This window comes from Equus przewalskii, chromosome 4, assembly GCF_037783145.1.
Source record: "Equus przewalskii isolate Varuska chromosome 4, EquPr2, whole genome shotgun sequence".
NCBI lineage: Eukaryota > Metazoa > Chordata > Mammalia > Perissodactyla > Equidae > Equus > Equus przewalskii.
In genome coordinates, this window is record NC_091834.1 from 7,486,579 (window position 1) to 7,508,596 (window position 22,018).

A 22,018-nucleotide genomic window follows, 5' to 3' on the forward strand; every position below is an offset into this window, starting at 1 on the left:
GGATCCTGGATGCGGACACAGCACCACTTGGCAAAAGCCATGCTGTGGTAGGCGTCCCACATATAAAGCAGAAGATGGGCATGGATGTTAGCTCAGGGCCAGTCTTCCTCAGCAAAAAGAGGAGGATTGGGAGTAGTTAGCTCGGGGCTAATCTTCCTCAAAAAAAAAGAAAAACCACAATGAAACAGCACCTCACACCTGTTAAAATGGTTATTATTAAAAAGACCAAAAGCAAGAGTTGGTGAGGATGTGGAGAAAAGGGAACCCTCACACATTGTTGGTGGGAATGTAAATTGATGAGCCACTATGGAAAACAGTACAGAGGTCCCTCAAAAAATCTTAAGAGTTGTCCACCAGCCACTCACTCCCAAGCGGCACTTTCAGTCGTGACCAAGTGAGCCAGGCACTCAGGCCGCAATGGGGTCTCAATGCCCTTGGCTGAGTTGGCCAGAACCCCACACAACCTGGCCCCAAGGAGGTGGAGCAATTCCTGGTGCCCAGGCAAAAAGCACAGAGCTCTCCTCTACCAAGTGCTGTCACCCCTTCCCTATCTCACCCGGTGCCCCCACCCACACTCCTCACTGATTCCTGGGAGACCCGCCACATCAAGTCGCCTCTCTCAAACTTCCCCTGGTGCCACACAGCAGCCAAGGGGACTGAAAGCTGACACAGACCTAAAGACTGGCCCACACGCTTAGGATGTACTGGGGGTTCATTTTGAACCTAGGGGTTGGATTGAAGTTGCTTCAGAGGCGATAAATACCCTAAGGATTTATTTTGCTTCTTTGTAACTTGCTGCAGGGAAAGTGTTCCTCTCCTGCCTTCCATGCTCACTCTGGCACCTGAAATGACTATGAATTTAGGGAAATGGAAACGTGGCAGTTTCAAGCCTAGACCCAAGACCACCACAGACATGCAAACATGCCAGATTTAAAGGTGATCAGTCGTGTGAGTGACGTCATCATCATGGCAGAGTGAGCTATTTCCTTAGTCTCTTCCCCCTAAGCTACAACCAAATGGACATTCACTAACCAACAGAAGGTTCCCTACAAAGAATAACAGAACATCTGAGAGATCCACACAGCCATACATCTGAAGGTGGGGGTACTGGACCCCTGAGAAGCAGTGGAAGGTGAGCTGATCCCCTCCCTCCCCAGCAGCAGGACACCAGGTCGTGGGTCCTCATGCAGCAGTTGGTGCATGACTGTAAGAGGAGGCAGGGGAGCAGGCAGGCCTGCACATGGACACTTTCTCTTTCAGAGTTGCAGCCCAGCCCACAGGAACACTCCACACGAAGTGGTGAGTTTCAGCCACTATGTGGGTGCCCTCTCCAAGTGCAGCAATGAGGTGAACCACCCGTGAGCACAGAGCAGACCATGTGCACAAAAGAAAGTGCCCCTGCGCTACCCTCCTGCCTAGTGCACCAGCTTGTCCAGTTTCCAGCCAAGGCAGCAGTTCCACACCAGAGTGCCTATGTGTGTGTGCATACCTGCCAAGCAGCTGTAGCCAATGGGCAAATGCAGACAACCCTACTGACACAACTTCCAGCAGACAGGGCAGGATCAGAAAACACAGCTCCTGCCCCAAAACCAGAGGTGGCAGATGGAATCTGCAACCTGATACTACCACTATGCACTGGCAAAGGACCACTTCATCAAACACTTAAAGAAGTACATTAACACTGCAGAGCATAAGGAAAATGACAAGTCTCCAGAAATCAATCCTGAAGTCACAGAAATTTACAATATAAATGACAGAGAATTCAAACTAGTTGTCATAAAGAAACTCAACAACTTAGAAGAAAACTCAGAAAGACAGGTCAATGGACTCAGGAATAAAATTAATGAGCAGAATGAATTCTTCACAAAAGAGATTGAAACTCTAAAAAAAAAAAAAACCCAAACAGAAATTCCAGAGATGAAGAACACAATGAATGAAATTTAAAAAAAAAAATCTAAAAATCTTTAAAAACAGAGCTGGTATTATGGAGGACAGAATTAGTAATTTAGAGGACAGAAATATAAAAATGCTTCAGGTGGAGGAGAGCTAAGACTAAAATGAAATGAAGAAAGTCTTCGAGAAATATGCAACTCAATAAGGAAATGCAACATAAGGATTACAGGTATTCCAGAGGGAACAGAGAGGGAGAAAGGAGTAGAGAACTTCTTCAATGAAATATTAGCTCCCCAAACCTGGGGAAGGGATTGGACTTACAAACTAATTACTACCTCCTAATTACATCAATGCAAAAAGACCTTCTCCCAGGAACACAGTAGTAAAACTGGCAAAAGTCAACAACAAAGAAAAAAACATTAAGGGCAGCAAGGAAGAAGAGAATATCTATAAAGGAATCCCTATCAGGCTTTCAGCAGATTTCTCAGCAGAAACCTTACAGGCTAGGAGAGATTGGAATGATATATTCAAAATACTGAAAGACAAAAACCTCCAGCCAAGAAAACTCTATCCAGTGAAACTATCTGTCAGATACGATGGAAAAATAAAAAGTTTCCCAGATAAACAAAAGCTGAGGGAGTTCATCGCCACTAGACCTCCCTTACGAGAAAGGATCAAGGATGCCCTGATACCTGAAACAAAAAGGCAAAGGTTTACAATGCTTTGAGGAAGGAGATAAATAGAAAAAAATCAGATAAGTGCAGCTCTCTGTCAGAATAGGTTACTAAACACTTAATTATAACAAAAGATACAGGGAAGGAAAGCATCAAAAACAACAATAAACACTTCATTTTAATCAGAAACTCACAACACAAAAGAGAATAATTTGTGACAACAATAACTTAGGGAAGAGAAAAAGGATGGAAGCTGCCTAGGCTACTGGAGATGATAGGCTATCAGACAAAGGACTATCTCAGCTACGAGATCTTTTATACAAATCTCATGGTAAGCACTAAACAAAAAATCCGAGCAGAGACACTAACCATAAATAAAGAGAAAAGCATCACAGAAAACCACCAAACTGAAATGGCAGTCAGAAATACAAGGGAAGAGAAACAAGGGAAATATTGAACAACTGGAAAAGAAGAGATAAAATCCTTCATATATCAATAATCGTTCTAAATGATAATGGATTGAATTCTCCAATCAAAAGACACAGAGTGGCTGCATGGATTAAAAAACAAGACCAAGCAATGCGCTGCCTCTGGGAAACACATCTCAGCTCTAAAGACAAACACAGGCACAGAGTGAAGGGATGGAAGACAATATTCCAAGCAAATGGAAAGTAAAAGAAAGCAAGTGTTGCTAAACTCACATCACACAAAGCAGACTTCAAGATAAAAAAAGACAATGAGAGGCAAAGAGGGCCAGTAGATAATGATAAAAGGGACATTCCACCAAGAGGACATAACACTTACGAATATATGCACACCTAACACAGGAGCAACAAAGTATATAAAGCAACTATTAACAGAACTAAAGGGACAAACTGACAGTAACACAATAATAGTAGGAGACCTCAACACCCCACTTACATCAATGAATAGATCATCCAGACAGAAAGTCAACAAGAAAATAGTGGACTTAAAGGAAAACCTAGATCAGATGGACTTGATACATACAGAACATTCCATCCAAAACCAGCAGAGTACACAGTCTTCTCAGGTGCACACAGAACATTCTCAAATATAGACCATATATTGGTAAACAAGGCAAGCCTCAATGAATTTAAGAAGACTGAAATCATATCAAGCAGCTTTCCAACCATAATGCTATGGAACTAAAAGCAGCTACAAGAAAAAGACTGGGGAAGTCACAAATGTGTGGAGACTAAACAACATGCTACTGAAAAACCACTGGATCAATGAAGAAATCATAGGAGAAAGCAAAAAGTACCTGGAGGCAAATTAAAATGAAAATACATCATACCAACTCTTATGGGATGCAGCAAAAGTGGTTCTAAGAGGGAAATTCATACAATATAGCCCACCTCAACAAACAAGAAAAATCTCAAATAAGGAATCTTAAACTATACCTAACGGAACTAGAAAAAAACAAACAACAAAGCCCAATGTCAGGAGAAGGAGGGAAATAATTATGAAAACTAGAGCAGAAACAAATGAAATAGAGACTGAAAAAACTGTACAAAAGGATCAATGAAAGTAAGCCCTGGTTCTTTGAGATAATAAACAAAATTGACAAACTCTTAGCCAGACTCACTAAGAAAAAGAGAGAAGGCTGAAATAAATAAAATTTAAAATGAAAGAGGAGAAATTACAACGGATACCACAGAAGTACAGAGGATTATAAGAGAATACTATGAAAAACTTTATGTCAAGAATTTGGATAATGTAGAAGAAATGGATAAATTCTTAGAATAATACAACCTCTCAAAACTAAATCAAGAAGAAATAGAGATTCTGAATAGACCAATCACAAGTAAAGAGATTGAAACAGTAATCAAAAACATCCTAAAAAACAAAAGGCCAGGATCAGATGGCTTCTCTGGAGAATTATACCAAACATTCAAAGAAGATTTAGTACCTATCCTTCTCAAACTCTTCCAAAAAATTGAAGAAGACAGAACACTTCCTAACTCATTCTATGAGGTCAACATTAGCATGATACCATAACCAGATAAAGACAACAGAAAGAAGGAAAATTACACGCCAATATCACTGATGAACATAGATGCAAAAATCCTCAACAAAATATTGGCAAATTGAATACAGCAATACATTAAAAATATCATAGACTATGATCAAGTGGGATTTACACCAGGGACACAGGGATGGTTCAACATTGCAAATCAATCATGTGATACACCACATTAACAAAATGAGGAACAAAAATCATATGATTACCTCAATAGATGCAGAGAAAGCATTTGACAAGATCCAAAATCCATTGATGATAAAAACTCTCAAAATGGATAGAGAAGGAAAGTACCTCAACATAATAAAGGCCATATAAGACAAACCCACAGCCAACATCATACTCAACAGTGAGAAACTGAAAGCCATCCCTCTGAGAGCAGGAACAAGACAAGGGTGCCCACTCTCACCACTCCTATTTAACACAATCCTGGAGGTTCGACCAGAGGAATTAAGCAAGAAAAAGAAAGAAAAGATACCGAAATTGGAAAGGAAGAAGTGAAACTCTCATTGATTATAGACAACATGATCTTATATATAGAAAACCTTAAAGAATGCACCAGAAAACTATTAGAAATAATCAACAACTTCAGCAAAGTTGCAGGTACAAAATCAACTTAAAAAATCAGTTGTATTTCTGTACACTAATATTGAACTAATAGAAAGAGAACTCAAAAACACAATCTCATTTATAATTGCAACAAAAACAATAAAATATCTAAGAACAAATTTAACCCAGGAGGTGAAACACCTATACACTGAAAACTATAAGACACTATTAAAAGAAATTGAAGATTACATAAAGAAATGGAAGGATATTCCATGCACATGGATTGGAAGAATAAACATACTTAAAATGTTCATAATACCTAAAGCAATCTACAGATTCAATGCAACCCCAATCAGAATTCCAATGACATTCTTCACAGAAATAGAACAAAGAATCCTAAAATTCACACGGGGCAACAAAAGACCCCAAATAGCTAAAGCAATCCTGAGAAAAAAGGACAAAGCTGGAGGCATCACAATCCCTGATTCCAAAGTATACTACAAAGCCATAGTAATCAAAACAGCATGGCACCGGCAGAAAAACAGACACACAGATCAGCGGAAAAGAACTGAAAGCCCAGAAATAAAATCACACATTTATGGACAGCAATTCTTCGACAAAGGAGCCAAGAACACACAATGAAGAAAGGAAAGTCTCTTCAATAAATGGTGTTGGGAAAACTGGACGGCCATGTGTAAAAGAATGAAAGTAGACCATTAACTTCTGCCATACACAAAAATTAACTCAAAATGGTTTAAAGACTTGAATGTAAGACCTGAAACCATAAAACACCTAGAAGTAAACACAGGCAGTACACTCTTTGACATTGGTCTTAGCAGAATCTTTTCGAATACCATGTCTACTCAGGCACAGGAAACAAAAGAAAAAATAAATAAATGGGACTACATGAGACTAAAGAGCTTCTGCAAGGCAAAGGAAATGATGAACAAAACAAAAAGACAACCCACCAAGTGGGAGAAAATATTTGCAAATCATGTATCAGATAAAGTACTTGTATCACAATATACAAAAAACTCCTACAACTCAACAGTAAGATAACCCAGTTTTAAAACAGCTATAAGATAGGAACAGACTGAATAGATTAAAGGTGTACTAATGACTAATAAGCACATGAAAAGATGCTCAATATCATTTGTCATTTAAGAAATGTAAACTAAAGCCATAACAAGATATACCACTGCACAACTACTAGAATGGCCATACTCAAAAAAAGAATAACAAGCGTTGACGAGGATGTGTAGACACTGGAACCCTCAAACATTGTTCGTGGGAATGTAAAATGGTATAGACACTTTGGAAAAAAATATGCTAGTTCCTTAAAAAACTAAAACTTACTATAGCACTCAGCAAATCCATTTTTAGAAATCCACCTAAGAGAAACGAAACCATGGGTCCACACAAACACATGTAAGCAAATTTTCATAGCATCATTATTTATAAAAGCCAATATCTGGAAACTATCCAAATGTCCATCAATTGGTGAATGGATGAACAAAATGTGGTACATCCATAAAACAGAACACTATTCAACAATAAAAAAAAGAACAAATTACTGATGACATTCTACAACATGGACGAACCTCAAAGGCATTATGCAAAATGAAAGACACAAAAGACTCTATCTTGTATGATTCCATTTATATGAAATCACCAGAAAAGGCAAGTCCAGAGAGACAGAAAGCAAATTAGCATTTGCCTAGAGGGGGAACAGGGATTGACGGCTAGAATGGACTGAATGTTAAAACTCCTATGTTGAAATCCTAACCCCCACTGTGATGGTATTAGGAGGTGAGGCCTTTGGGAGGTAATGAGGCCATGAGAGTGAAGCCCTCATGAATGGGATCAGTGCCCTTATAAAAGGGACCCCAGAGAGCTCTCTCTCCTTGTTCGCCATGTGAGGAAACAACAAGAAAATGACTATCTGCAACACAGAAGAGGGCCCTCACCAGAACGCAACCATGCTGGCACCCTGATTCAGACTTTCAGTGTCCAGAAATGTCAGAAATCAATTTTTGCAGTTCATAAGCCACCCAGTCTATGGTATTGTTACAGCAGCCCAAACGGAACAAGACACTGGCAAACAGACATAAAGGATCTTTTTGCAGTGATAGAAATATTCTAAAACTGGCACGCTACAAATTAGCAAAGACTTTAAAACATTTATTTCAGTAGTGCTCCATATGTTCAAAAAGGCAGATAAATAGAAAGTACAAAAAAGACCCAAATCAAACTTCTAAAGATGAAAACAAAAATGTCTGAAATGAAAAATACACTGAATGAGATTTGGGGCAGATTAGACCAAGAAATGACTACTGAACTTGAAGACAAAGCAATAGAAAGTATCCAAAATAAAATACATGGGGAAAGAAGACTGCGGGGTAAAAAACGAACAGAGCATCCAGTGATCTGTGGGACACCGTGAAGACGCCTAGTCTATTTGTCATTACAGTCCCCAAAGGAGAGGTGACTGTAGTCCTCAAAGGAGTAGAAAAGGGAGGGACAGAAAAAAATATTTGGAGCAATAGTGGCCACAAATTTTCCATTTATGATGAAAATTTTAAACCCACAGATCCAAGAAGCTCAGTGAACCATAGGCAAAAATAAACACACAGACACACACAGAAACTATGCCAAGGTACATCATAATCTAACTGCTCAAAACTCAGTGATAAAGTGAAAACCTTAAAAACAGAGTGAGGGAAAAAAGCCATCATGTGCAGAGAAACAAAGATAACGGTAACAGATATCTCACAGGACACAATGCAAAGAAGACAGTCAAGCAGTATATTTAAGGTACTAAAAGACAAATCATTCAATCTAGAATTCTACGTCCAGTAAAAGTATCTTTCAAAATCAAAGATGAAACAAAGACATTTTTAGACACATAAAAGCTGCAAGAATTCATCAACAGCAGATCCACACTGCAAGAAAAATGGATCTAATCAAAGGAAAGAAGAGCATGGTAACTGCATAGATAAATATCTAAGATTTTCTTTTTAAATCTCTTTAAAAATGACTGTTTAAACAAAGACAATAACAATCTATTGTGAGCTTTCGAACATACATAAAAGTAAAATGTATGATAGTACAAAAGCTGGGAGGGAAGAAATGAAAGTCTACTACTGTAAGGTTCTTACACTATGTGTGAAGTGGTATAGTACCCCTGGAAGGTACACTGAGAAGTTAAAACGTATCCTACACCTCCTACAGCAACCAGTAAAATTAAAAAAACAAGAGTTACAGCTAATAAGCCAAAAAAGGAAGTAAAAAGAATCATAAATATACTCAATTAACTCAAAACGAAGGCAGAAAAAGGGGAAAAAAGGAACAAAGAACAAATATGACAAATAGAAAACAGATAAGATGATAGACTGAAACCTATATCAATAATATCACATTAAGTATCAATAATCACATTAAATGTAAATAGTCCAAGCATCCCAATCAAAAGCAGATTTTGACTAAAAAAGCGAGACCCAACTATATGCTGCCTGCAAGAAATGCACTTTAAATATAAGACAGAAATAGGTTAAAAGTAAAATGATGGAAAACTTTCAATGTCTCTGTCTATAAACAATCTCTTAGGATCACTATCAGGAATAAATAAGATAATGCAGGTAAAGCACTGAGCATACAGTAAACATTCTGTAGAGTTTACCACTATTACTGCCTTTATTACAACACATTATAATCCTCTTTCTGTCTCCCCTACTCTCCTATCAGCTCCTTGAGAGAAAACTCCAGTCATAAGGTCGCCTCCAGCACCAGAGCCTCAGGCCAGTGTCCACAGTAGGGTAAGGTTGGTGATGTGAAATGAACTGGAGGAAGGCACCATGATTATCTGTGATTCCCAAAGGTCTGGCACACAGCAGACATTAGATATTATAAACCTGGTTATTCAAGGTGAGGACAGGGGGCATGGATAAAACAGCATGACTGCAGAAAAACCAGTAAGAAATAAGGAAACCAAGGGGGAAAGGAGAGAGTGTTGACAGAAAAATGGTAAATGAGATCACCAAGGGAGAAGGGAAATGTGTTGCTAATAAAAGACACAAGGAAACAAAATGACAGGGCAGTATCGGGCCCTCAGATTACATTAATAAAACATAAAAACGAAAGGAGCGGAATCCGAGAGAATTTACCTTGTCTTTGTAAAATGGAGTGCCAAGTTACTAGATTTCCCAAGAAAATCCAACGGGAGGAAAAAGCTGTATGTCTAAAATTATTTACAGCAGTAGTATCTACAATTGCAAAAAGTCTGAAACAATCTACATATTTAACTATAGGTAAATAGTTCTTGAATAATCATGGAAACTATGTGGAAAATAAAACAAAAAGTATTCTATGTATCTTGCTCATAAAAGTAGAAAATCACTAAATTTTAGTCAAATACTGAATTTCATCAATAATGCACATGTCCTTGCTATTCGAACAACAAGTTATAGGTTTGGCTTTTTACATTTGATCATAGCATAACCGTAAGAATTCAATAAATGTCAGGTTTCTTTCTATTATTAAAAGAAATAATTTTGAATTGTAAGAAGTTAGTAAATGATCATACATTGCAATAATAAGTGAAAATAACTCACTTCAATAGTAGTTTATATTTGTATTTTTTTAACTAGATATCTTATTTTAGAGCTCTTTAGTATTTTCCCCTTTTCTCTCAAATTCTTTTACTTCCTCAGAATTTATGTCTTGAAATTTGTCCACTTTTAAAAATAAAATGAATAACAAAGTATAAAAAAATGAAAAGTGAGATCCTACCTGAAGTCTTGCCAGCTGTGCGGTACGGGCTACTATTTTATTGTACGGCTCAACAATTTTTGCTTTCATCCTAAGAGGAAAAATAAAGAGAGGAGTGATAATAAAATCATCTCCAAAATCTCAATGGATAAAAATCTCTCCATTCCACTGATTTACAAAATGAACAACAGTACCTATCAAGAGCCCCCTGTAAAGCCCCGATTCTCGTCTGCATCAGCTGAAGAACACCTAGGGAAACACAACAGCTTACGTTACTTTACAAATTTATAAGGGCTTAAATCGGGTAAAAAATTAAAAGAAAAAATATATATGCACATATAGAGAGGAAAATTTCCATTTTTTCTGCCACCATCATAATCTAAGCAACCAATATCTTTTACCTGCACAATTGTAAAAGCCTCTAGTCTCCCCCTCCAGACCTTGCTCCACTAACGAAGTCTGACGAGGAACGAGGAGGGACTGCTTAATGGGTACAGGGCTCCTGTTTGGGGTGAAGGGAAAGTTCCGGAACCAGATAGTGATGCTTGCACAACACTGTAAATGTAATTAATGCCACTGGATGATAGAGATTTCATATCAATGTGTATTCTGTTACAATTATTTAAAAAAAAAAAGAAGCCTGAGTGCAAACTGCAAAGTGCAAATTGTGTCATAACATTCCTGTACCCAAACCCTTCCAGTCTCCCCTTCACTCCTATGTTAAAACTACGTTAAAGTCCACAGCTTGGTCTACAAGGCCCTGCCCGACCTGGAAATGGTGTACTCTCTGCCTGGCATACTCATTCCAACCCCAACCCCACCCCAGGCTCCTACTGAATTAACTCCCACTATTTGCTCAAGCCTTGGCTTAACAGAAACAGTCACTAACAGATTCCCCAACTAATTTAGATTCTTGTTATTTTCTTCTACAGCATACATTTCCTTCTTGGTACTAATTACAGTAGGAAATTATATATCCATTTGTATATCTGTTTAATGTTTTACTCTCTCACTACACTATAAATTCCTAGAGGTTAGTGATAATCTTTTTTTTTTTTAAAGACTGGCACCTGAGCTAACATCTGTTGTTGATACTTTTTTTTTTCTTCTTCTCCTCAAAGGCCCCCAGTAGATAGTTTTTTATTCTTGCCGTAGGTCCTTCTAGTTGTGCTATGTGAGATGCCACCTCAGCATGGCTTGACAAGCAGTGCCATGTCTGGGCCCATGAGTGGAACCGGTAAACCCCGGGCCGCCAAAGCAAGTGCACAAACTTCATCACCCGGCCACAGGGACAGGATCTTTTTCATTCACAACTGTAGGACCAGAGCCTAACTCAGACTACTTCCTATGGCAAGTAGTCAACAAAAATTTATTGAATTAATTAATCATATGCTAGATAAGTAATAAATGTGGACAGCAAGTATATTATTGCCTTTACTCTCTGTTTAAACAACATGATAAAGAACTTTTCAAAAAAATGTAAAAATGTTTTCAGGAAAACAGATCTTCAATTTTACTACTTTATGCCTAAAAATAGGCTTCCCAATATTACAGATTTAATTATTTAAAATTCCACTCTTCAAAACTCAGTTTCTATATTCAATTGGCAGAGTTACAGTTTTGAAACATAGTATTCTAAATAAATTGAAGTACAGAATGTTGTCATATATTAGATGAGTATTGGAACTTCTACACGTTCCTGTCAGCATACAAATATGCTTTCCTATGGCTCATTCCAACAGAATCCTCCCTGGACCCGAGGACACCCATTTTTCTGCTGGTTTTACAGTTCATTGACCGTGAGCCCACAAGAATAAACTGCCCTGACTTGTTATCATCACTTCCTCACATTTTATTGTCTCCACAACCCAATCTCAACAGGCTTTCAAACATACTCCACCCAAACAGATTTTATCAAGGTCAGAAAATCTCCAACATGCCAAATTCTATTACCAGTTTTGTCTCTACCTTATTCGAAATCTCAGAAATTCATAACATAGTTAAACCACTCCCTCCCTAAAACATTTTTTCTCTAGGCTTCCAGTCATCACACGCCTGGGTTTCCTCCCCTCTCATTAGTTGCTCCTACTCCTCCTTCGTTAGATCTCTCCATGCTGGAGTACGCCGAGACTGATGCTCAGCCATGTTCTCTGCTCCATCTACAATTCCTCTTAATACTTAAAATATTGGATCTGAATGAAATCCCTATCTGTTCATTAAAACACTGATTTTATACACACACATATATCCACTTACACACACATATGTACATACATCTATATAGAGAGATTTTCTTTACATCTGCCTATCCATGTACACACATACACACACACAGATCTCCAGCCCTGACCCTTCTTATAGCAAATGTAAGATACTTTCTGCCCCATCAAAATCATAATCCTCTCCAGTCTAACGCATGTCAGTTACTCATACCATCATCTATCCAATTGTTCAGACTAAAATCTTAGGAATCACTCTTGGTGACTTTTTTCCCTCAGTCCTTTCATTTCCCATCAACAAATGCTATCAGCTCTGCCCCCACTTTATCCCACCCACTTCTCTCTCCCTTTACATCCACCACTCTGCTCCAAGGCACCATAACTTCTACTATTCTAATAGCTTCTAAATTGGTACCCGATTCTATTCTTGCCTTCTTATAGAGACAGCCAACGGAGAAAGCTTTTTAGAGCATTAATCTTATGACATAATACCCCTAATTAAAAAACCCTCCAATGGTTGACCACTCGATTTAGAATGAAAACCAAAATTCCTTTCCAAGAACCTCATCTATAACTCTCGCCCTCATTCACTAAACTCTAGTCATACTAGCCTTCTTTCCGCCCCTCAAACATGCCAAGCCAACTCCTGCCTTCCCATTTATTGGTCCCTCGGCTTACAACACTCTTCTCCACAGTTCTTCACGTGGGGGCTCTTCCTCATCATTCAGCTCTCAAGTCAAAGGTCAACTTCCCAAAGCCCTCCTCTGACCATCCTAGCTTGTAAGGGACCCCCCCCCCCCCATTTTCTCTGTAGGACTTACAAATATATGAAGTTTCCTATTTGTGCTCTTTTTTTTTGGTCTACTTCCCCATCTAGAATGAAAGTTCCATAAGAACAGTAACTTTGTCTATTGTTCACAGGTGCCTAACAAGTTCTCAATTACCATTTGACTGAGTGAAGAAATGAATGAATAAATAAAATAGGCTTAATTAAACATACCTCCAAATCCCATAAGGACAAAGACTGTGTGTATTGTTACAGCTGCCTGGAACCCAGCAAATTCTCAATATTTAAATGAATAAATGAACCAGAAATGAATAGGGGACAACTTTTAATAAAACAGACTTAATAAATATACCTCCAAACTACTCATATGGCAAAAGTTTTAAACATATAGGGGAAAAAAGCAGATGAACTAGAAGTTGGGATATTTATTCTCAAATATATACCACACTTACTTTTCAGCATCTCAAAATAACATTCTAATAGTGCTTCGAAATACATCTCATGCTCAAATGAATATCAACCAATTCATACTTTGACTTTTTATGTTAAAATAATCTGGAGAAGATTCTTAGATTATCATAGGAATTCAGAGAAGCCAGCCTTTGTACTCTATGCAGCTATCCAATGGATAACTATTCTAATAATCAGTCTAATAGTATATTTTAAATGTTGTAATCATTGAAAAGCATTCTGGGGAAAACAAACACATTATAGAACTAAATGCATATAAGAAAACCACAATGAGAAGTATTTGTGTTGTGATGATTCTTGTACACCTATATATACTGAGAATCAATGTACTACCACGCCACCCTTATGGATTTTTACAAAAGAAAACAACATTTATCATTTGTTTAAAAAAATTACCACTAAAACAGAATATTATTTACATTCTTCCAGAACACATAAAAATACTATGAGATGAAAAAACTTAATTACCAAGAGTAAGTTAGAGAGTACTTAAAGTCTCTTAATTTTCCGAAGAACATAGTCTGAAATCTATCCTAAATATTCAAATACCAAAATATTATTTCTGAAAATACTAAGTCCTTCCTCAGGATGTCTAATAAACAGTGTACATGCTGAGAATAACACCTTTGAGCACATAAGAAATACTGGGGGAAGCATTAAAGAATATTGCATCAAAGAAGGCAAAATCTTGGCTCCTTAAGAATTTGATCAACATAGGGGAAAATCACATAGCTTTCTTTTGATATGCACTGATTAATAATAATAGTAATCACAACACAAGTGATAATGTAAAATACGATATAAACATTCCATATTTATGCGATGCAGTTCATTTTAATCAAGGGAGAAAAAAATTCACAGAAGATTTAGCCAAACAAAAATTAAGAGGATTCATTAAAAATAAAAAACCAGTGTATTTTTCTTCTACTGTACTTTCATTGAAAAGAATTCCAAAGAAAGTCAAACACAGGAAAAGAATTCCAGCCTACTCCCAGGACCACCCACTTGGGCATTGCTGATGTTTTGTTTGAATTAACAGTTACAGAAGCACAAAATAGACGCCAGGAATTGTTCTAAGTATTTTGCTAACTCATTTAACCCTTGGAATAACACCATGTTAGTACATATTAATACTCCTCCTTTATAGATAGAAAGGAGGCACAAAAAGGTTAAGTAACTTGTCCAAAGTCACATATGTAGTGAGTGGCAAAACAAAATTTGAACCCAGATAGTTTAGCTCAGCAAAGTTTCATTAAGGCTTTGTTGTAACATAGTCACACATTTATTTACATATTATCCGGCTGCTTTCACTCTGCAACAGACGAGTTTAGTAAATTGCAACGGAGATGGTATGGCCTGCAAAGTCTAAAATATTTACTATCTGCCCTTAACATAGAAAGTTTGCCACTCCCTGGTCTAGCTCTATATAACCTGTAGTAGCTAATGATATACCTTCCAAAGACTCAATCCCAGTTGCTTGCGCCAGTAAATCCTCATGTCTTGCAACGACCTGAAAATCAAGAATGAATAATCAGCATTTGCTCTAAGCATTAGGTATTGTTCTCTATAACCACAATGTAGAATTGAAGGTCTCTCTTCATATAGAAAGGAGGCAGATACTAACACAAAAGAAAGAAATACAAGTTACAAAGGTGTGTTTGAGATGAGTTATTAACAGGAACACAAACATGCTTATAGTTCCACCTCAAGCCGAAGAAGACACAGCCCTCTCACTAGCCTCCTGCTTTCCTAATGGGACGTGCAGGTGGAATTGTGCCAAAACTGAAAAACAAAAAACAGCTAACTCTTCCCATGCTATTAGATGTTTTCTCTTGAAAGAATGTTTTCAAACATCAGGTTTTCTTAGTTCTTGAACTTAATTCAGCAATTTTAGTTTTATTAAAAATAAGTAAATAGGGGCCGGCCCCATGGCCGACTGGTTAAGCTCACACGCTCCACTTCAGTGGCCCAGGGTTTCGCTGGTTCACATCCTGGGCGTGGACATGGCACCGCTCATCAAGCCATGCTGAGGCAGTGTCCCACATGCCACAACTAGAAGGACCCACAACTAAAAGTATACAACTATGTACCGGGGAGCTTTGGGGAGAAAAAGGAAAAAAATAAAAATAAAAAAATAAGTAAATAAGGGGCTGGCCCAGTGGCATAGTGGTTAAGGTTGTACGCTCCGCTTCAGTGGCCAGGAGTTTGCAGGTTCAGATCCCAGGTGCAGACCTACACACCACTCACCAAGCTATGCTGTGGCAGCATCGCACATACAAAATGGAGGAAGATTGGCACAGATGTTAGTCTAGCAACAATCTTCCTCAAGCAAAAAGAGGAAGATTGGCCATAGGTGTTAGCTCACGGCCGATCTTCTTCACATACACACAAAAAAAAATTACAGAATTGTAGAAAAGGAAGGAACCTTCGAAATTTTCTACCACAATCTCCTCTTCCCCTTTATTCACTCCAACTCATTTGATTGATTTTTTTTTAAAGCAAGACTCAAAGACATTAAGGGATATGAAAGGTAACAAGACAGCTGAGATTAGGACGCATCTCCCAATTCCCCATATTGCATTCTATCGCCACAAATTTGCCAACTTTCTGAAATTTCAGCAAATGTTAAACTTTGTGCTCATAAAGTGTTAACTGCCAATGTGAACATCCCAGTTTTTCTTATTCACACTGTTGTACTTCCAAAATTCCATTTTCTATTATCTTTATCAAAGACATCCTATTTCTTGCCCACCTATATTCATTACACATCAGTAAGATGGTGAAAACAACATATGAATAAAAGGTTTTGGAGAGATAGGTATATTAGTTTTTCCACTAACAAAAAGTAATTTATAGAAAACTTTTCAAAAATGTACTTTGAGCCAGTCATGTGGCCACGTGGTCAAAGTTCCACACAGTCTGCTTCAGCAGCCTGGGGTTCACAGGTTTGGATCCTGGGTGCAGACCTACTCCACTCATCAGCCACACTGTGGAGGCATCCCACATATGGTAGGGGAAGACTGGCACAGATGTTAGCTCAGGGCTAATCTTCCTCAAGTAAAAAAAAAAAAGAGGATTGGTAACAGACGTTAGCATAGGGCGAACCTTCCTCACTAAAAAAAAAAGTGCTTTGAAAAATAAGCCACACGGGTAAGTTATACATCTGTTCATGTAAATATGCATTTAGGTTAAATAGTAAAAGGATTATAAAAGTGATAAATTATCACTTTAGGCTGAATAATGTGTACGATCCAGAAGATTGGAATTACCTGTAGGTGTAGTTCTTTATCCAACTGACTGATTCCTTGGGCAAGTTTTGCTAGTTGTTCAGCAATTACAGCTTGATGAATAGACTGGGAAGTATAAGTCTTTACATCAAAGTCTTCGTTTAAAAAAGCACTATAACACTCTGGGGAAAAAATTGAGAGAACTCTTTAAGTGTTAATTACATTGCAGTAAACCACAGATACTAAACAACAGAACAATTACAATCATAGCTAACATATCTGAGGTCTTTCTACACACCAGGACCTCTCATGCATGCTCTCTGCTACAAAGGAGAAAGCAGAGAAGGAGGCAGCAGCAGAAGAGGGTGGTGACGTTCACTGAGTGCCTACTATGTGCCAGGCACTGATCTAAGCACTTAACACTGATTAACGCATTCAATCCTCACATGACCCTGCTGGAACTATCACATTTCCCATTTCAAAGACAAAGAGACAGGCAGAGACACAGCACGCAACTTCTCCCTACCTCACTGTCTGCGATTTAAACCCAGGCCGTCTAGCTGCAGAGCCCACACACCGAACCAGCATGCTACAGTGCTAGAAGCTAACGTTTATCATGAGGCCAAAGGAAATCATCCAGTAAAAGACTAAAAAGGAACTACTAACCATAGCCTTTAATGCAAGAAAACAAGGTCACTGACAATGAGAACAGGAAAATTGACTATATTTGATATTTATGGTCTCCGATATCTCTAGATCAATGCACAAACACTGTTATAACCAAGTGAATATGGTTTTTTTAAATAGAAATAGGCAAATACAAACATATAAGTAGTGTTAAAATTTAGGATTTATGGGTGAAATAAGAAAATGGAAAGAGAAACTGTGTTCAATATAGTCCTTCAATAGACAAGAAAAAGAAGTGATGCTGAATGTTAAGAATCTTTCTCTAAAGAAATTCACAAATCAGTGAGTGAAAGAAAAATGGAGAGAATTACAAGTTAAAAACAGATACGGAGAAGTGAGCTGAACATAGGTATAAACCACCATCTCCTAGCCATATGGTAGACACAGGTAAGACTGCCCTGACAGACATTACAAAACTAACAAGCAGAGTTGAGCACTTACGAGAAAACTTCAATTGTCCATAAACACTATAATGTATGCTCCATGAGGGCAAGGTCTTTTTTTTACTTTATTTACTACCACATTCCTAGAGCCTGAACAATGACTGCCACATGTCAGATGCTCGATACTGGTTGAATGAATTAATTAATCTATATATCAGCCGGAAATATCATTCTGTTAAAAGCAAAGACTCATTCTTGACTCCTCTCAAAGCAGAGTGGAGTGAAAGAAGGAAACTGCTCCTTTGGCCTTAATTCTGAGAACCACATTTCCTTCCAGTTTGCCAAGAAGTTCTCAGAATTAAGGATCCTGCCAGGCAGACAAGTGGAGAAGGCCACTCCAAGAATGGGAAGGTTTAGAGGCAGCAAATGTCATGGCATATTTTGAAAAATAAGAGGAATACAGACCTCAGGATGTCTAGATCACAGAGTCTGTGTGTTGAGCAGAAAGGGGAAAGAATGACAGGAGTTGAGGTTCCAAAGGAAGGTTGCGGGGCAGTCTGAAAAGAGGCTGGTAAGACATCCAAAATGTTCAGACTATACCTCATTTAAGGTTTTAAAGCCGAGAAAGAGCACTGTCCACTTTAGGTTTGGAACAGTTTCTGGCAACCGTATGGAGGATGACTGAAAAGGGATTAGTCACACAGTGGTGTGCTGGAGCTGGCTCGTACTGGCTCCTGAGAGCCAACTGTAAAATACTCAGGAATCGTGTGAGCCAGTCGACATCACATGTAGGTATCTTAAAATTGACCATGGTGAGAGTATTTATACCACGGAAATTGGCGTACACTACAAAATCAGGGCTTGTCCTATTTTCCTAGAAAGCTGGTTTACTAGCACACCCATGGAACTGAGCTGCAGAGGCCAGTAAGGTGCTATGTTAAAGCCCAAGTGACACCATAAAGGCCTAAGACACTAAGAATGTCAAGGAAGTGACAAATTTGACAACTATCTAGACATTATAATGTGCAGGACTTAGAGACAAGCTGAAAATGGGTGATTAGAGGGAACAAGAAGTAGAGGATGATTCTCAAGTTTCTTGACTGAGTAACTGACATAGGGCATTCAGCTTTGCATTAAGCTAGACCACTAGCCATCTTTGCATGAAGATGAACATGAACAAATCCCGCCTCCATGGAACTCATAATCAACATGGGGAACAAACACACATCTAACTAACCACATACAATAACAGTAAAAGAGACTACCAGAGGAAAATGTTGGGGTAGAGGGGTAAAAAAAAAAAAGAAAAATTCCTTCCATTTTTTTCATATGTAGAACTGGTACTATTTGTTCATATGCAGGCTTTTAAATGTAGAACCAGTAGTGCTTGTTCACTATCAAGATAGAAATGCCCAGTAGGCAGCAGTTCTATAGCTAAGAAGAGAGGTGAGGACCACATATGTATGTACTTGTGGGTATAGATAGAAATTTAATTTTGAAACCATGAAAAAAAAACCAGATGATTTAGGAAGAAATTTTAGAATGCAAAAAAGGAGGGAAATGGGGAAGACAGAGTTCAGAAGCCAGGAAAACACCAAAAATTTGGGGAGTAGACAGAGAAAATGAAAGCAATCAAAGAGACTAAGGAGTGCTCGGAGAGAAAGAAAAACAAGAGAGAATGGCAAAAACCAAAAGAAGGGAGTTCAAAGAAAGTCAGCGGTCAGTAGTGTCAAAGAGCTTACAAAGATCAAACACAATGAAGGGTGAACACCGGCCACAGGATTTGGCATCTGAGGACTGACTGTCCTTAAAGAGAAAAGTCATAGGATGCTTCCCTTTCATAGTTTTTGCATTCCTATAGGAAGCACATCAGAAACTCCTCACAAATTTTCAAACAATGCATCTGCTCACCAACCCTATCAATCTTATCCTCTATCACTAGCAGATGCCTGACAGTGAATCGCTGTTCCTGATGGAAATGTTTAATTGCTTAGGAATGTTGTGAACCACTGACTTAGGGGCAAACTGAAGAAGACAAGCATCTAAAGGAAACTGGAGAAGGACACTTAAGGAATTCTTTAAAAAGGCAGGGAACTCACAAGCCACATGAGGAAAGTATTTCAAGAAAGAAGCCAACCCCTTTTACAAGTAAGATAAGAACCAAAAAAGTGTCCTTTTGATTTATCCACAAGGAAGTCATTGGACACCCTGGGAAAGCAATTTCAGTGGCACAGAATGAGGGTGACTGAGTCCTTGATGAGACAAGAAGAAAATTCAGAGCACAAGAGGAGGGACCGTCCTTAGGAAGCAGCAGAGACTCCACTTGCATCATAAATGAAAATGCAAGGGGGAAAAAAAGGGATGATTGTAGGTTTAGGTTTATAGTTAGGTTTAGGTTAGGTTTATAGGTTTGATGGCAAGAAATGGAGCATCTGATGGATTCTCTTTTTTTTAGGGAAGTAGAAAGTCATTTGTTGAGCTTGAAAGGAGAGGCTTAAAAGAATAAAGAAGATTTAAATAATCACTGTGGAAGATGGGAAAGAGAGCTAACTAGGAAAATCCAAATGGCAGAATTGAGGACTATTTACTCTCCAAAAACTGATTACAATTCCTGGAAAGCATCCTACTGCAATATATACCTATGTCTGGCACGTGTTGTTTCTTCCACTTCTTCACCTGGGGAAGTTCTATTTACACTTCAAAACCAACTTCATCTAGAAAGCCTTTCCTGACACTCCCTTAACCACTCCCAGTTATCATCCTCCTCTGTATTAATGTTTTACTTTGTATACGATTCTACTGCTACCCTTACAACACCATATTACAGTGCCTACTTTATTGCTCTACAAGACTATTTCCCCTACTGAACCGGTGAGCTACTCCAGGGTGTGAATTGCACATACATCAGGAGCTCAAAACTTGGTTAAATTGCATTTAAATTGAGATACAAAGATGCATTAGCAGAGATCCTAACCTGGAGAATCTAATACCATCTAGTTCAGAAAACAACATAATAACTAAGTTCTGACAAAAGTATATAAACTATCAGGAGAAGGCAAGTAACTGAGGGCCATAATAAAACATACAATAGTTAGAGAAAACAATAATCTCGAACTTTATTTCATTCATTTACAACCAACTTTGGTCTTCAAATTATGTGCACAAGCTTCTCACTGTGATGTTCAATTTTAAAACCACTTATTCTGCACCTACTGTACGCAAAGGTAATATTATTAACACTGTGGGATCTAAAAAATGGTTTTACAATGCAGTAGAAAAGATTAAGTATACAAATTATTTTAATACAACTTAGAACGTGATGACCATTAGAGAATAAAATTAAGAACAGACAAGAAGGGTCTTAGGAATTTGAACTTTATTCTGAAGGATACGGTATCTGGGGCATGTTAACTGGATTAATAATACAATTTAATGTGCTTCTCAAATGCTCTCTGTTTAACCCATCTTCTTACTTCTAGCAATTTCTCTCCAAAACTATCAATAAACCTGACAATACACACGGTTTATCCCAGCTGCAACGAATGCTCTGAACCCTCCCCCATGTATGGTTGTGGGCAAAAACAAACAAATGAACCTGCAAGTGGGGCCACCTGTGTAGTTCAAGAATCTGTTAACAGAGGGGATATTTCCAACTCTACCTAAAAATGAGGCCCTCTTTCAGTAAGCGTCTGCGCTCTCACACTTTTCATGGGATCGACTGCTTCACCCTTTCGTCAGGAACCACGGCAGCAGACAGAGGCTGCCAACGTGGGGCACCGGGTGCGGGGCCCAGGACAGCAGGGAAGCCGCAGGCGCGCGGAGGGTAGAGTGGAAATGCGGAGCAACCAGAAATCAGGTGTCCCCAGGACACCCGGACGGGAAGGGGGCAACAAGTCCCTGGAAACAGGTTGGCGAAGCCAGCACCCAGACGCCGGGGGGCCGGGCGGAGGGGAGTGGTCACGTCGAGACTGGAAAACTTTCTGCAAAGCGACGGGTTGAGTCCCCCACCCGGGCCGACGTGCGGAGCAGGACAGCCCCCCAGGCCCCCGACCCAGCCAGACCCTGACTCCTTACCGTCCTGCAGGAGCTCCCGGACGGTCGCTGCAGCCGCTCCAGAGCCCAGAGCCCCATGGCCAGCCACAGCAACGCCGCCGTCGCCACCTTCCATGTTGGCAGGTGCCGGGGTGATGGCGTCAGCAGCGGGCCCGCCCCGCCCGGCTGATGACGCAGAATTTGGGCGCCGCCCGCTCCGCCCAGGTCGCGGCTCCCGGCCGGCCTGGTGCATCGGCTCGGCTGCGGCGGCTGCGCTGATTCTGGGCG

General features: G+C 39.0%; 1 protein-coding gene across 6 annotated transcripts in view; it reads right to left on the reverse strand.

Moving 5' to 3' along the window:
* COG5 (component of oligomeric golgi complex 5) overlaps positions 1-21,983 on the reverse strand; it is a 344,840-nt gene extending 322,857 nt beyond the window's left edge. For all 6 annotated transcript variants that reach the window (XR_011539403.1, XM_070617151.1, XM_070617150.1 and 3 more), the window contains exons 1-5: positions 21,773-21,983; positions 16,671-16,810; positions 14,854-14,911; positions 10,119-10,173; positions 9,946-10,015 (exon numbers count right to left, since the gene is read on the reverse strand). Coding sequence is in view for 5 of the 6 variants with exons in the window: in XM_070617151.1 (XP_070473252.1) it covers positions 9,946-10,015; positions 10,119-10,173; positions 14,854-14,911; positions 16,671-16,810; positions 21,773-21,983 (534 nt within the window). In the remaining variant the exon portion in view is untranslated. The remainder of the gene's footprint in view (positions 1-9,945; positions 10,016-10,118; positions 10,174-14,853; positions 14,912-16,670; positions 16,811-21,772) is intronic.
* Positions 21,984-22,018: the final 35 nt, after the last annotated feature.